The 12,541-nt window shown below is 39.6% G+C and overlaps 1 protein-coding gene across 2 annotated transcripts in view; it reads left to right on the top strand.

The window, feature by feature from the left end:
• GFPT1 (glutamine--fructose-6-phosphate transaminase 1) overlaps window positions 1-12,541 on the top strand; it is a 65,745-nt gene that overhangs the window by 18,911 nt on the left and 34,293 nt on the right. Inside the window, exons 3-4 of one of the 2 annotated variants that reach the window (XM_027131895.1) lie at window positions 877-984; window positions 7,477-7,602. In XM_027131895.1, coding sequence (XP_026987696.1) covers window positions 877-984; window positions 7,477-7,602 — 234 coding nt within the window. Of the gene's footprint in view, window positions 1-876; window positions 990-7,476; window positions 7,603-12,541 lie in introns of those variants that run through there. The other variant, XM_027131896.1, reaches the window with a different exon arrangement.

Below are 12,541 nucleotides of genomic sequence, written 5' to 3'. Positions count from 1 at the left end.
TTTCCAGCTGCCTCCTAGAAATTTCTCCCTGGATAAACCATGATATTATAGACTTTGCATGTGCAGAATTGAACTGAATATGCTCCATTTCTCACTCCACTCTTCACTCTGTTCTTTCTGTGTTCTTTAATCAACAGTCAGTCATTCAGCAAGTCCTTTGAGCCTGGGAGGTGTCCCAGACGTCTCCTGCTTTCTCACGTTACCTGCAGTCAGTTCTGCTTCTCAGTATCACTCATCTCTTCATGACCATCGTGTAGCTCAGGCCTTCCTCATTTTTGCTTTGCTGTAGGTGTAACTTCTGACAGCAGGTTTCTTCTTCCTGTTTCTCTCCTCCAATCTTTACACTCTTTCCAAAGGGAGTTTTCTGAACTTTTTCGCCATGTAATTTCTCTGCTTGAAACTACTCAGTGCTCTTCCAGTATCTTCAGAGTAATTTTTTCAAATTACGCAGGAACTTTAGTAGAATCTTGAGAGATGTGTTCCCTGACATTCCCTCCTTACCTTGCTTCTGCAGTGGGTGCCCGTCTTCTTCGTTTCGCCATTGTACTTCAGTTGCAACCTGTAGTACTTTTATTATAACCACATAACTTTTATTATATTAAAACCACACTGTATTGTAATTATTTTTTTCCTTGTCTGTCTTCTCAATAGGCTATTGAGAAATTTAAGAACAGGAACTGAGTTTTCTTCATTTTTATCTCTAGCAGCTACCATGGTTTTTGACATATAATAGGTTTTCAGTAAATTTTGAATTGATAAGTAAGTGAACTAATTAGATGGAAAAAAAATTTTTTTCCTTAGAAGTTTTGCCTTACAGTGATAATGTAAGTAGTGGTCAGTTTCTAAATCTTGCTTTTCTACCTCTCGGTGATTTAGGTGTGGGGATTGATGGAGGCAATGACAAAGACTGGGAAGCCAATGCCTGCAAAATCCAGCTCATTAAGAAGAAAGGAAAAGTTAAGGCGCTGGATGAAGAAGTTCACAGTAATGTACTTAGTTTGGTTTTTGAACCCGCTCCTCTTTTCTTCCTTCTCCCTTCCCTACCAAATTACTTTTCCTCCCATATTTTGGGGCCCATTTTGAGAACAGTGATTTTTAAAGTTGAAGGGAGGGAAGAAAAGTAGTTTTGATGCTATCTGTACTGGTTTTAATATCCCTCAGTTTCAAAAAATGATATTAACTAGAGAAGGAACTTAATTATGTACACTGTGTTCAGAGCAAGCTTAATATCCTAAAATGAAGTAGCCATCATTCCTGAGGAAGGGCCTTTCATAAGACAAAAGGTATTTTCAGTGGTGCCCTTATTCATGTGTCTTCACTTGGTGGTTGTCTTCACTTTGGACTAAACGCTGAGTTTGAATGTGTGGTCAGTCTGGATGTTGCACCTTTTAGTAGGTCTGATACAATCAGGTATCATATTTTTCCCTCATGATTTTCTTACTTCCCTGGCATAAAGTAGTTGCCAGAGATACATGTTCCACTAAAGAGGGTATACTTTACAGTATTTAGTTCATTACATTATGTTTGTACATTTTATTTTTTCACAGGAAACTTGAAAACAAAACAAAAACTTTGAAGTAGATTGATTGAAAAAACATTTCAAAAAATCCTCTAAAAAACCAGGAAACAGGGTTTCCCTGGTGGCGCAGTGGTTGAGAGTCCGCCTGCCGATGCAGGGGACATGGGTTCGTGCCCCGGTCTGGGAGGATCCCACATGCCGCAGAGCGGCTGGGCCCGTGAGCCATGGCCGCTGAGCCTCCGCGTCCAGAGCCTGGGCTCTGCAATGGGAGAGGCCACAACAGTGAGAGGCCCGCGTACCACAAAAAAACCCACAAAAAAGCAAAAAACCCAGAAAACAGTAGGTTTTTTATATACCTGCTCAAATGGATGCCATTGTTATCATTGTAAAGAAGTGCAGGTGGAAGAGGAGAACGATGGATTTAGTCATTTTTAATTTTCACATAAGCCAGACATTTAGCTTTGTGGTACAACTGATGCTCGAACAACACGTGTTTGAACTGCTCAGGTCCACTTATATGCGAATTTTTTTTCAATAGTAAATACTACATTATTACACCATCCACAGTCGGTTAAATCCATGGAGGTGGAACCTTGGACAGAGAGGGCTGACTATAAGTTATACTCGGATTTTCAACTGCTGGGTGGGTCAGCACCCGTAACCCACCGTGTTGTTCAAGGGTCAACTGTACTTGCTTAACACATTAAATCAGTACTTATTTTTTATGTATTGTGGGTAAGATTAGCTTGGGATAAAGCAGACACCCCCAAAAGCTGCACTTCAAAAACTGTGGTTATAAACATTTGGTCTAATGTGTGTACTGCATCCTGTTTACCAGGCTGATTATAGTAGATTCTACAGGAGAGAATAAGCAGATTGGTTTAAGATTCAGGGGAGAGCTAGTTCCCACAAGTTAGGAAGACTTGGGATACGTAAGGAATGACTGCTAATTATGTTTGGGCAGTGAAGGTGAGAAGGGAGGACCTTCTGAGTAGATTAGCTTGGAAAAAGATAAGAATAGGGAAAGCAAGTTTGATGGAATGGTAGGTAGTCCTTTTAATCTACTTTGTTGGTAGATGAGTGTGAGGCTAGAAAGGCAGATTGTGACCAGAATCACCATCTTTGAATGTCACCATATTGAAACATGCCTCCTCCTGCAGGAAAGTGACCCCTTTCCTGGAATGGGTCACTTGGAGACAGTGCTGGTGAATTTGTTAACTGATGAATCACTTGGAAGAGCAATCTGGCAATGTCTAAATGGGAGATGCCTATACCTTGTGGCCAAGCACTTCCACTCTTGGGCAGGTACTCAAAAGAAACACTATGACAAGGAGACATGACAATAAGATGCATTGCAGCAAAGTTTAGAAGCAGCCTGGAATAAATTGTATGTGATAGTGAATGACCATGTGTAGCTTTTGAAAGACGTGTACTGGATCTGGTTCTGCATGTGAGGACATGCACAATTTCTGAGAACTTAATGTTGAGTGAAAAAAGCAATCTAGAGAAGGATATGCAAAGTATTGTACCATTTAAAAAAAAGAACACTATAATTTATGAATATAGCAGCATAATAGAAATATAATAGAAATATAATAGAAATTTGAAGGCATAGGTGGGAAAGCTCTTGTGAATCCTCTGGGGAGGAAAGGGATGGAGCAGGGTATAAAGGAGGCACCAACTGCATTTTTTTACATTTTAGGGTTTATTTATTTTTTATTTATTTTTGGCTGCGTTGGGTCTTTGTTGCTGTGCGTGGGCTTTCTCTAGTTGCGAGGAGCGGGGGCTACCCTTTGCTGTGGTGCACGGGCCTCCCACTGCGGTGGCTTCTCCTGTTGCGGAGCTTGGGCTCTAGGCACGTGGGCTTCAGTAGTTGCAGCATGTGGGCTTCAGCAGTTGTGGCTCGTGGGCTCTAGAGCACAGGCTCAGTATTTGTGGCGCACAGGCTCAGTTGCTCCACGGCATGTGGGATCTTCCCGAACCAGGGCTCGAACCCGTGTCCCCTTCATTGGCAGGTGGATTCTCAACCACTGTGCCACCAGGGAAGCCCACATTTCAGGGTTTAAAAAAGATCTAAAGCATAAATGGTTAGACGTTAGCATTTGTTAAGTCGGAGTGTGGTTATTTCGATGTTTGTGATGTTTATTTTATTATTCCCAGCAAGTTTTAGTGTTTAACCTCTTAAGACAAAAGGGAAGGAAGACATCTCAGAGAAGACCATTAGATTGCTTTTTGGTAGCTCCTGACTTTGATAATACTTGCTAACATTTATTGATTGCTTTCTGTGTCCCAGGCACTCTACTAGGTGCCTTCTATATAGTCCTCGTCATACCCCATGAAGTAGGTGAAATTATCATCCTCATTTTGCAGATGAGAAAATTGAAGCTCAGAGGAGCAGGTACTGACATTAGATGGTGTCAGCAGTAAAAGCAGTGAAGTTTGGGGGCAGAGGAAAGGCAGAAGAGGACTGCTGTTCTAGGGCATGACAACAAGTAAAGATTTTTTAAATAATTTATGTCTTAAAGATGTAAAGCACAAATGATTATTTGTTAACATTTGTTATCTGGGTGTAGGTATTTGAGTGTTTCATCATTACCAGCAAATTAAATATGTTTGAACGATTAAAAAAAAAAGAAAGATGACATCTGAGAATAGGTACACAGAGGGCAAGGAACCTTGGGAGTAATAAGGGTGGGGGGAAGACAGAAGATGGAAGAAAGGAAATTATTGAGGCGTTACAGCTCAGAAAGGTCAAGGCACAGGTGGGGAGTTAGCCTTTACAGGAGTTAAAGGGAAAAGAAAAGCTAATTTAAACAGAGTTATGAGGTGAAGGGGAAACCTGAGTAAGGTAGGTTGAGGGATGATATAGGTAGGATTGAGGCTTAAGAAGAGTATAAAAAATGTCATGAGCTGTTGGGGAATTGAATGAGTTCTCAGTTTAGCGAATAGGGAACACGGATACATGTTCCTTAAATGGCAACAGTTAAATAGATTTGATAATTACCCATGAACTTGAAATGGACTCAATTTACAGAATTTTGTGACTTTTTTCAGTGTTGCTTGGCAGCTTGTGGCGGGCGGCGGAGAGAAAACTGAGTGTAGCGTTATCTAGACTTAAGGTTCAACAAGGGGCTTTAGAATGGAGTAACACTGGATAGGAAGAGTCAGGACTGGAGCCCTGATTAATTTATAAAACATGCAATATTTCTTGCGGGGAATATGCGTATTGTCATAGCAATGATCTTTTTCTTATTAGCCATTAGATAATGTTCCTTTGGCAACAGTGAAATAGGTATGGTAATTACCGTGAATTTGAAATGAGTTCATTTTATAGACTCTTGTTGCTTTCTCCAATGTACTTTCTCTTGCCAGCAAGTGGGGGCACATACTGCTTTTAATTATAGTTAACCCCAAAAACTAGTCAAATGTTTTCACTGCTTGCATTGCCTGTTAAGTAGTAATAAATGGAAATCCTTACTTTTCTGGAGGTCATTTATCAGGTCGCCTTAATTTTTCAGAACACAGTTAAGCCAGAAAAGAATACATTGATGATTTTATCCATTGATTGAACTACCCAACAAAAGTTTGAGTATCTGTCCTATATAGCTTAGTGCTTACAATTCAAAGATAATAAGACAAGCTGCTACCTTTGTAGATCTTAAATTCTGGCAGAAGCCAGGTAGACAACATGTCATAAATGTTATAATAGTATGGCAGAGTATACATTGTGGTTTTAGTCTTAGGTTCTGGAGTCAAGCACTCTTGGGTTCAAATCCTGTCTCTGTTTCCTATTAGTTGTGACCTAGGGCAGGTTCTGTGACCTCGTGAAGCCTCAGTTCCTTTATCTATAAAATGGGGACAGTTGTACCTAACAGTACCTAATTGTATTGTGAGGATTCAATAACAAAATGAATATTTATTGAGTACCTATTATATACCAGCCATTGTTCTAAGCCCTTAGGACAAAGAAAAGATAAGCAAACTCCCTGCCCAGATGGAGCTTACTGTCTAGTGAGAGGGCCAGATGACAAACAATAAATAACGTTAGGTAGTGATTAGTGCCATGAAGAAAAAGTATGGTAGAGATGACATTTGAGCAGAGATCTCGTGATTGTCTGAAGACGGGAATTCTAGGCAGAGGGAACACCAAGTGCGTAGATTCAGTGTGGGTTTGGCCTGCTTATAGCTGGAAGTCAGTGGGGCTAGAGCTCAGTAAGTGAGGGAGAGAGTGGCAGGAGATGAGGCTAGAGAGGAGGCTGACGGCTAGGTCATGGAGGGTCTTCAGAATGATGGATTTTACTTTGTGCGTCGTGGGAAGCCACTGGAACATTTTGCATAGGGGACTGACGTGATCTAACTTCTGTTTTGAGAGGATCACTTTGGTTAGATTGTACAGAGGAAGACTGGACACAGGGCGACCAGTTAGGATTCTGTTTAGTAGTCCATGTAGAGATGATGGAGGCTTAGGCCACAGTGATAGGGATAGAGTGGGGAGATGTCTGTAGTACCTTGCACAGAGTAAGTTCTCCATAAATGTTAGCTGTTGTTATTTGTAAAAGGTGCATTGAAAGCTTCGAGGAGTGATTGGAGAGGGTTGGGAGAGAAGGATGGAAAGGTAGGTGGGGGCCAGATGGTGAAGGGCCTTTGTATACCATGAAAAGGTGTTGGGGCTTTATCTTGTGAGAAAATGGTTCTCTGGTTGTATGTTAGAATTTGAGAATCTTTTTTTAAATCCATGTGACCAGGTTTAGGATGATTCATATGGGTAGCTAGGGATGCAAACCACATTTTAAGCAACTGGAAGTCTATTTAAGGATTTTAAGCATTGTTTCTTTATCAGATTTGTATTTTAGGATGACCACTGTTTAAACCAGGATAAAATCTACAAAGACTATGTACTAATATGCGTGGACTTTCCTGTTCACACTTCTGAGCATTTTGCTCTTAATTTAGACCTAATTCTGATAAGGTTTGTTATCTGGTTTCTTAGCCAAATGAAATTTCTATTTAGGAAATTAGAAGGAGACGTTACTGGTAGATGCTATACTAGAGCTGTCTTTTTTTTTTCTTTTCCCTGGAGGAAGCAAGAAGAGAGAGTTCATAAGGAGAAGGAATTAGAATAGCTGCTTTGCAAGACAGAGGAACCTCAGCCCATAACCTCATACTTTCATAGTGCTGCTTTGTTTTCAAGGACTATTTTTTGATTATGCAAGCTCTTCATAATTGCAGTTTATGGTGTGAGATATGGTTACATTCACTGGGGACCAAAGAAATTGCAGTCATAATGTTGTGTGGCATTGAGAAAATGAATTCTCTTTTTCTGTATGCGGGCCTCTCACTGTTGCGGCCTCTCCCTCCGCGGAGCACAGGCTCCGGATGCGCAGGCCCAGCGGCCACGGCTCACGGGCCCAGCCGCTCCACAGCACGTGGGATCTTCCCGGACCGGGGCACGAACCCGTGTCCCCTGCATCGGCAGGCGGACTCTCAACCACTGCGCCACCAGGCAAGCCTGAGAAAATGAATTTTTTTTACATGTCTAATTAAAATGATACTGATTTTTTTCAAGGAAAGGATTAAATACAGATTTAAAAAAATCACCTTAACTCTTTTTGACCATAAGTTTGAACATTTTCAAGCCTCCAGAAAAGTTGAAAGAATAGTACGTTAATCATCCATATACTTCATCTAGTTTTACCAGTTGTTAGCATTTTGTCACATATGCTTTCTCTCTTTGTGTACATTTTTTTGGTTGTTATTGGAACCATTTGCCCTAAATATTTCAGCAGCATTAACTCCTGTAAGTCTTTTAATTACTGTTTTGAATATGCCTGATCTTCAGTTTCAATAATTATATATTCCAGGTGAGCAGAACTGTAATAATTACATTTAACTTTAGCTTATAGCATTATCTCTCCAGCATGATTTAATATTGAAGTTTTTTATTTTATCTTTTTCAGAACAACAGGATATGGATTTGGATATAGAATTTGATGTACACCTTGGAATAGCTCATACCCGTTGGGCAACGCATGGCGAACCCAATCCTGTCAATAGCCATCCCCAGCGCTCTGATAAAAATAATGGTATGGACAGGACAGACTGTACATGCTCTGGAGTGTTTGTAGAGGGCCAATAATAGAAGAATGAAAACTCTGTTTTCATTATTTTAATATGGAAAATTTCAAGCATATTCAGATGTAGAGAGCATACAGAACCTGATATATCCATCACCCAGCTTTAACATTTATCAATACATAATCAGTTATATTTTTTTGTACCCCACCCAGATTATTTTGGAAGCCAATAGATATCATATAGATAGATATATCACAGATAACTAGATATCATAGCATTGAATTAGTAATTATGTAAGTGTGTATCTCTAAAAGGTAAGGACTTAGTAGATTGATTTATCTCCTAAGTCTCCTAAGAGACTTTTCCTTTTCTCTCCTTTCTTCCTTGCAGTTTACTCTATTGTTTGTCCTGTAGAGTTTCCTACAGTCTAGATCTTGCTAACGGCGTGCATCCTGTGGTGTCATTTCACATAACTCTCTGTCCCTTCTATGTGTTATAAGTTGGTATGGTATTTGTTTGTACCTGTAATGTTTGGATGTTTTTCTTTTTGTGTTAGCTCATTGATAATCATTGCCAATATTAATTATTTCTTTAGGGATTATAAAATGGTGGTAGTCTAATACAATCTTTCCTTCGTCATTTATTATCTAAAATACTTCTATAAAGAGAAACTTCTCCATATTAACCACTTGATTACCCTGATGTACAGATTGTATAGGAAAGGCAAGATAAATGTTTGATTTTTTTTCCCCTTTATTTACCATTTTTCAAATGAAGCGGTTCTAATGTTCTAAGGTGAACAGAGTTCCTTTTTATACTTACTGTATTATTATAAATTCATGGATTTAAAATATTTCATTTGTTTCAAAACACTGAAGTAATTATCTATATTGATGCACAAAACTTCCCATCTTTAGTCATTGGGAGCTTATTCAGGTTGACTCCTGAGTCCTTTTGATGTGACCCAAGTAGGCTCAGTAGTCTTTGTTGTTTTCTGGTAGTTCAAGATGTTGCAGGTTTATCTAATCCTGCCCCAAACCTGGAATCAGCCATTTCTCTAAGGAGTCCTAGTTTCTTTCAGTGGAAACGATAATTAAAGACTATAAACCTGGGTGCCGTGGTGGCTGTGACATGGGGGGCCCAGAGCAGATGCTGGAAGTAGCGGTGGGTACCATGGAGCCAAGGCCTGAGGGGGTGGGCGTGGCGACCACCGAAACACAGCGCCCTCTGTTCCCTCCTCTTGCGGTGCCTCGTCGCTCCCCTCCATCAGCTGCTGTGAGCCAGCGCCTCTGCCCCAGGAAAAGAAGGGGTGGCAGTGAATAAGACCACCATCTTCCCCCCAGACCAAAAGGAGTAGTAGAAAGCCTGTCTTTCACAATCCTGGGACACAGAGTCTTCACTCAGTGATAGTGGCGGGAGCAGCAGCAGCGGCAATAGCCAGGGCCGGGGGGCCAGAAAGTGGCTTAAACCACCTCGTCGCCGGGCCCAGCGCCAGCACCCTGAGCCCGTGCCAGGCAGTCTGCATTTGTGCCGAGGCCCTGGCTTGCACCTCAGCCAGATCCTGAAGGAGGCCCACTTTCATGGCCGACAGCACCAAGGACGGCCTCCCACGTGATGTGCTGGCAGTTTCCTGCCTTCTGTGAAGGGATAGTGCTGTGCAGATTTGATATTTCAACTTAACAGTGTTTTAAAAAGCTGCACAAAAAAATGCCTGTTGGCTTTTCAGTCGATATTTGAAATAACAGGTTAACAGGCAGTTGTTTACTTCTGGTTTTGCTGCAATATTGTGATTAAAAAGGGGTTTTGAAGCTGTTTTTTTATAGGATTCTTTTGAGGGTGGGTATCAAATCTGCTTCAAGGTAACCGTAGGAGGAAATCTCATCTGCATGTTGAATCCATAGTTTGTCCAATTCAGATTGATTCTAGATCTGTCAATTAGAAATTCTACTTGATGTAAAAAGGCCTTTTAAAAATGCAGGATCTTCCATTTTTAAAATTCAATAAACTAGAGAAGAGTATCTAGTTTCCATGAAAAAAAACAAAGTTTTTTTCCAAAATATAGAATGCTTGATTCAGTTTTGCCCTGGAGTTAATTGCCATACCACCTCTTAGTATGTAGATGTCCTGTTGAAAGTACTCGCTCCTTTGTGCCAGGAGAACGATCAGATCCAAGTTACACTGTGTAAGTAAGCATCCTCCCTGATGACTGTCTTCTCTCTTTGTTATATATTTGTACTTCCGGAGAGGTCTTTCAGACTCTTGGATACTCAGATAACTTGTTACCATTACTCCTCCAAAGCCTACATCTCAGACTCAGAAAACATTGCTCAGTTATGACAGTCAAGAAACATGTGATGACTTTTTGTCTTACAAACTTTTCCAGCAGTAGCTTCTGTGATCTCATTGATAACTCCACCTCGTAGTGTTGAGAATTAAGGAGCAGGTGAAGGCCGACAAAGTGTAAGCTCTCTGAACTGATGTCTGAAGTCACAAGTATTTTGAACCTGTTGGAGAAGGGTTTACTTTATGCTTAAAGTAACCCCCAACAGTAACTAGGGGGCCACATTCCACCACTGAAACTGGAAGGACTGGTATGGCTTAGAAATACATCAGCAGAGGCACCTCTAGAAGAAACAGCACAGTCAGTAGTATTTATTTAGAGATGGATTGTTCCCGTGTTATTTAGTCATGCTAGAGAGCCACGCACGTTTGAATAACGAAGGCGTAGATGTGTCTTCTGCTGCAGTGACAAGCTGTGTGAACACGGAGCCAGGATGCATCAGGTCATCTTCTTGGGAGAGTGCGGGGAGGGACAACCTGCCATTCTACGTGGAGCAAAGTGCCTTAGAGTCTACTGCCTGCTGTCACCCTCCACTTCACTGGGAGTCCGCACAGCGCACACAGCAGATCTGAGGAGCATGGATAGCTCTAGAAGGAACTTTGCTCTTTGTCAAGATTAGAAAAGGACACAGGGGACAGAGTGAGATTTTCTTGTGTGACAGAACTAAAATTTGAAGATGAGGCCTATAGGAAGAGGGCAAACGTATGTACCTCCTTTCCATGGTTTGTTCCTCTAAATGGGTAGAGTTGAAAGGTCAGTTACTTGAAGTAGAAATGTAGAGTTGTGAGGGAAAGTTTCAGCATAGGCCCATGCTTACGGAGGGGATGGTTTGTCCAAGGATTTTTTTTGTTTTACTGCCATCTCTGAAGTTCTGAAACCAGATGTTTGATGAGGATTTTGGATCATAATAGGTTTGATGGCAGGGAATATGGGAAGGATACATTGCTAATATTTTATCCAACAAAAAGGCAAACAGCAACTAAATGCTGTAAGAAGACAAGCTCTCAGGCACACATGTACACAACACAATTCAGAAATACCCAGGAGGACTCCTGCAGGCTTAATGGAAACAAAACGTATATTAACAAGAACACGTAAAACTCAGGAAAGCATGTGTCCTTTTATTTCCCACCCAGCTGAAAGAAATGAAAGATGAAACCATCATTGAAACAAACCAGTTTTTTTTCCAAATAAGTACAGTTATAGTGCTGGGCTAGCAATTAACTCTTTTACCCTGTTAAACACAAGAATAATCTCCATCCCATCCTGCATATTTTCTACAGCCTTGGCAACTTGAGATACATTTCTGTTATGAGGCTACTTGGTAGTAAATGGTCATCTTTTAAAACTTCTGTTATCTCAAGCTAGTAACACCATGTACTTCTGTATTGCACTGCCAAAAAAAAAAAAAAAAAGATTAAACCAAGTTTTAGAAGTGCTCATTGCACCTAGGCCTTTTCAGTGAGCAGAGCTAGGAAATATATATACCTCTGTGTATGTGCATGTATAAATTTAAAGAGAAAACACAACGTAATTTTACACTAACACTTTCAATTCAAATCCAGGGCTGTAAGGTTTTTACTTAACCTCATTGATTTATGTATTTCTTTTCAGTCACACTTAAAAACTTAGTTCTTAACACCAGCAACATACTTATTTGATCTATCAGATGCTACGTGTACAATGGAATCATAATGTCAACACTACCATAACAGTATGTTGACTGTTTTTTATTTTTTTTTTGTCCTTAGGGTATATCTCTCTAGGGATGTATAATCAAATTACTATGTTTTGGAGTCACTTGGAATAATCCCTCTGTATGTAATTGTTCTACTAGCTGGCTATAGCATTATGTTAATATGTTTTATTTTGAGTTTTAGGAATTGATTTTCTTTAAAAAATAATTTTTATTTAAAACTATTTAAAATATTTGCATAGTTCTGAGGTCATACCTATAAAAAAGGCATACTAAAATAAGTCTAGCTTCTATCTTACTTCCTCTTCCTCATTCCATCTCTTCCTGTATATAAACATTTAACAAAATTTTTGAGTTATATGTATGTATGTGTGTATATATATCCCTTTGAGGTAAGATTTTGTAGTTTAATTCAGTAGCTACCTTTTTAGGTTTTTCATGCTTCACATAATTATTGGATTAGAATGTTAACTACTCAAACTTTTAATACTGACAAGGTCTTTATAAAAGATTTCTGAAAAACTATATGTTATGTTTTGAGAATTTGGCTTTAATTTTAGGCTTTATATCAGCTATTTATGGTTCTCTGTGTTCTAGCATTAAAATTTTAAGATTTATTTTTGTAGTATCATTTTGTGGTATCTTTTCTTAGAAATCTAGTGAAGTGTTTAACATTTGGTTTGTAATGAACGTGTTCAGTTCAAGCTCACTTAATGTCAGATCTTTAAGTATATTAAAAACATTTTGATAATTTGATATAAAATTGAATTTAGTGGTAATTTCTCTCCTGATTTACATGAACTTTAAATAAGAAATCCACAGTAGTTGCCTTTACTTTACATACACTGTCAGTGGCTACAAATAATATTGTCAACTCCTGATTGCACATTCTTACGTTTTTGAAAGTTAT

This window comes from Aethalodelphis obliquidens, unplaced genomic scaffold (assembly GCF_003676395.1).
Source record: "Aethalodelphis obliquidens isolate GAN/ISIS:26980383/991018 unplaced genomic scaffold, ASM367639v1 scaffold40, whole genome shotgun sequence".
NCBI lineage: Eukaryota > Metazoa > Chordata > Mammalia > Artiodactyla > Delphinidae > Aethalodelphis > Aethalodelphis obliquidens.
The sequence above is the reverse complement of the archived record's forward strand: the minus strand, read 5'-3'. Positions and strand labels throughout refer to the sequence as shown.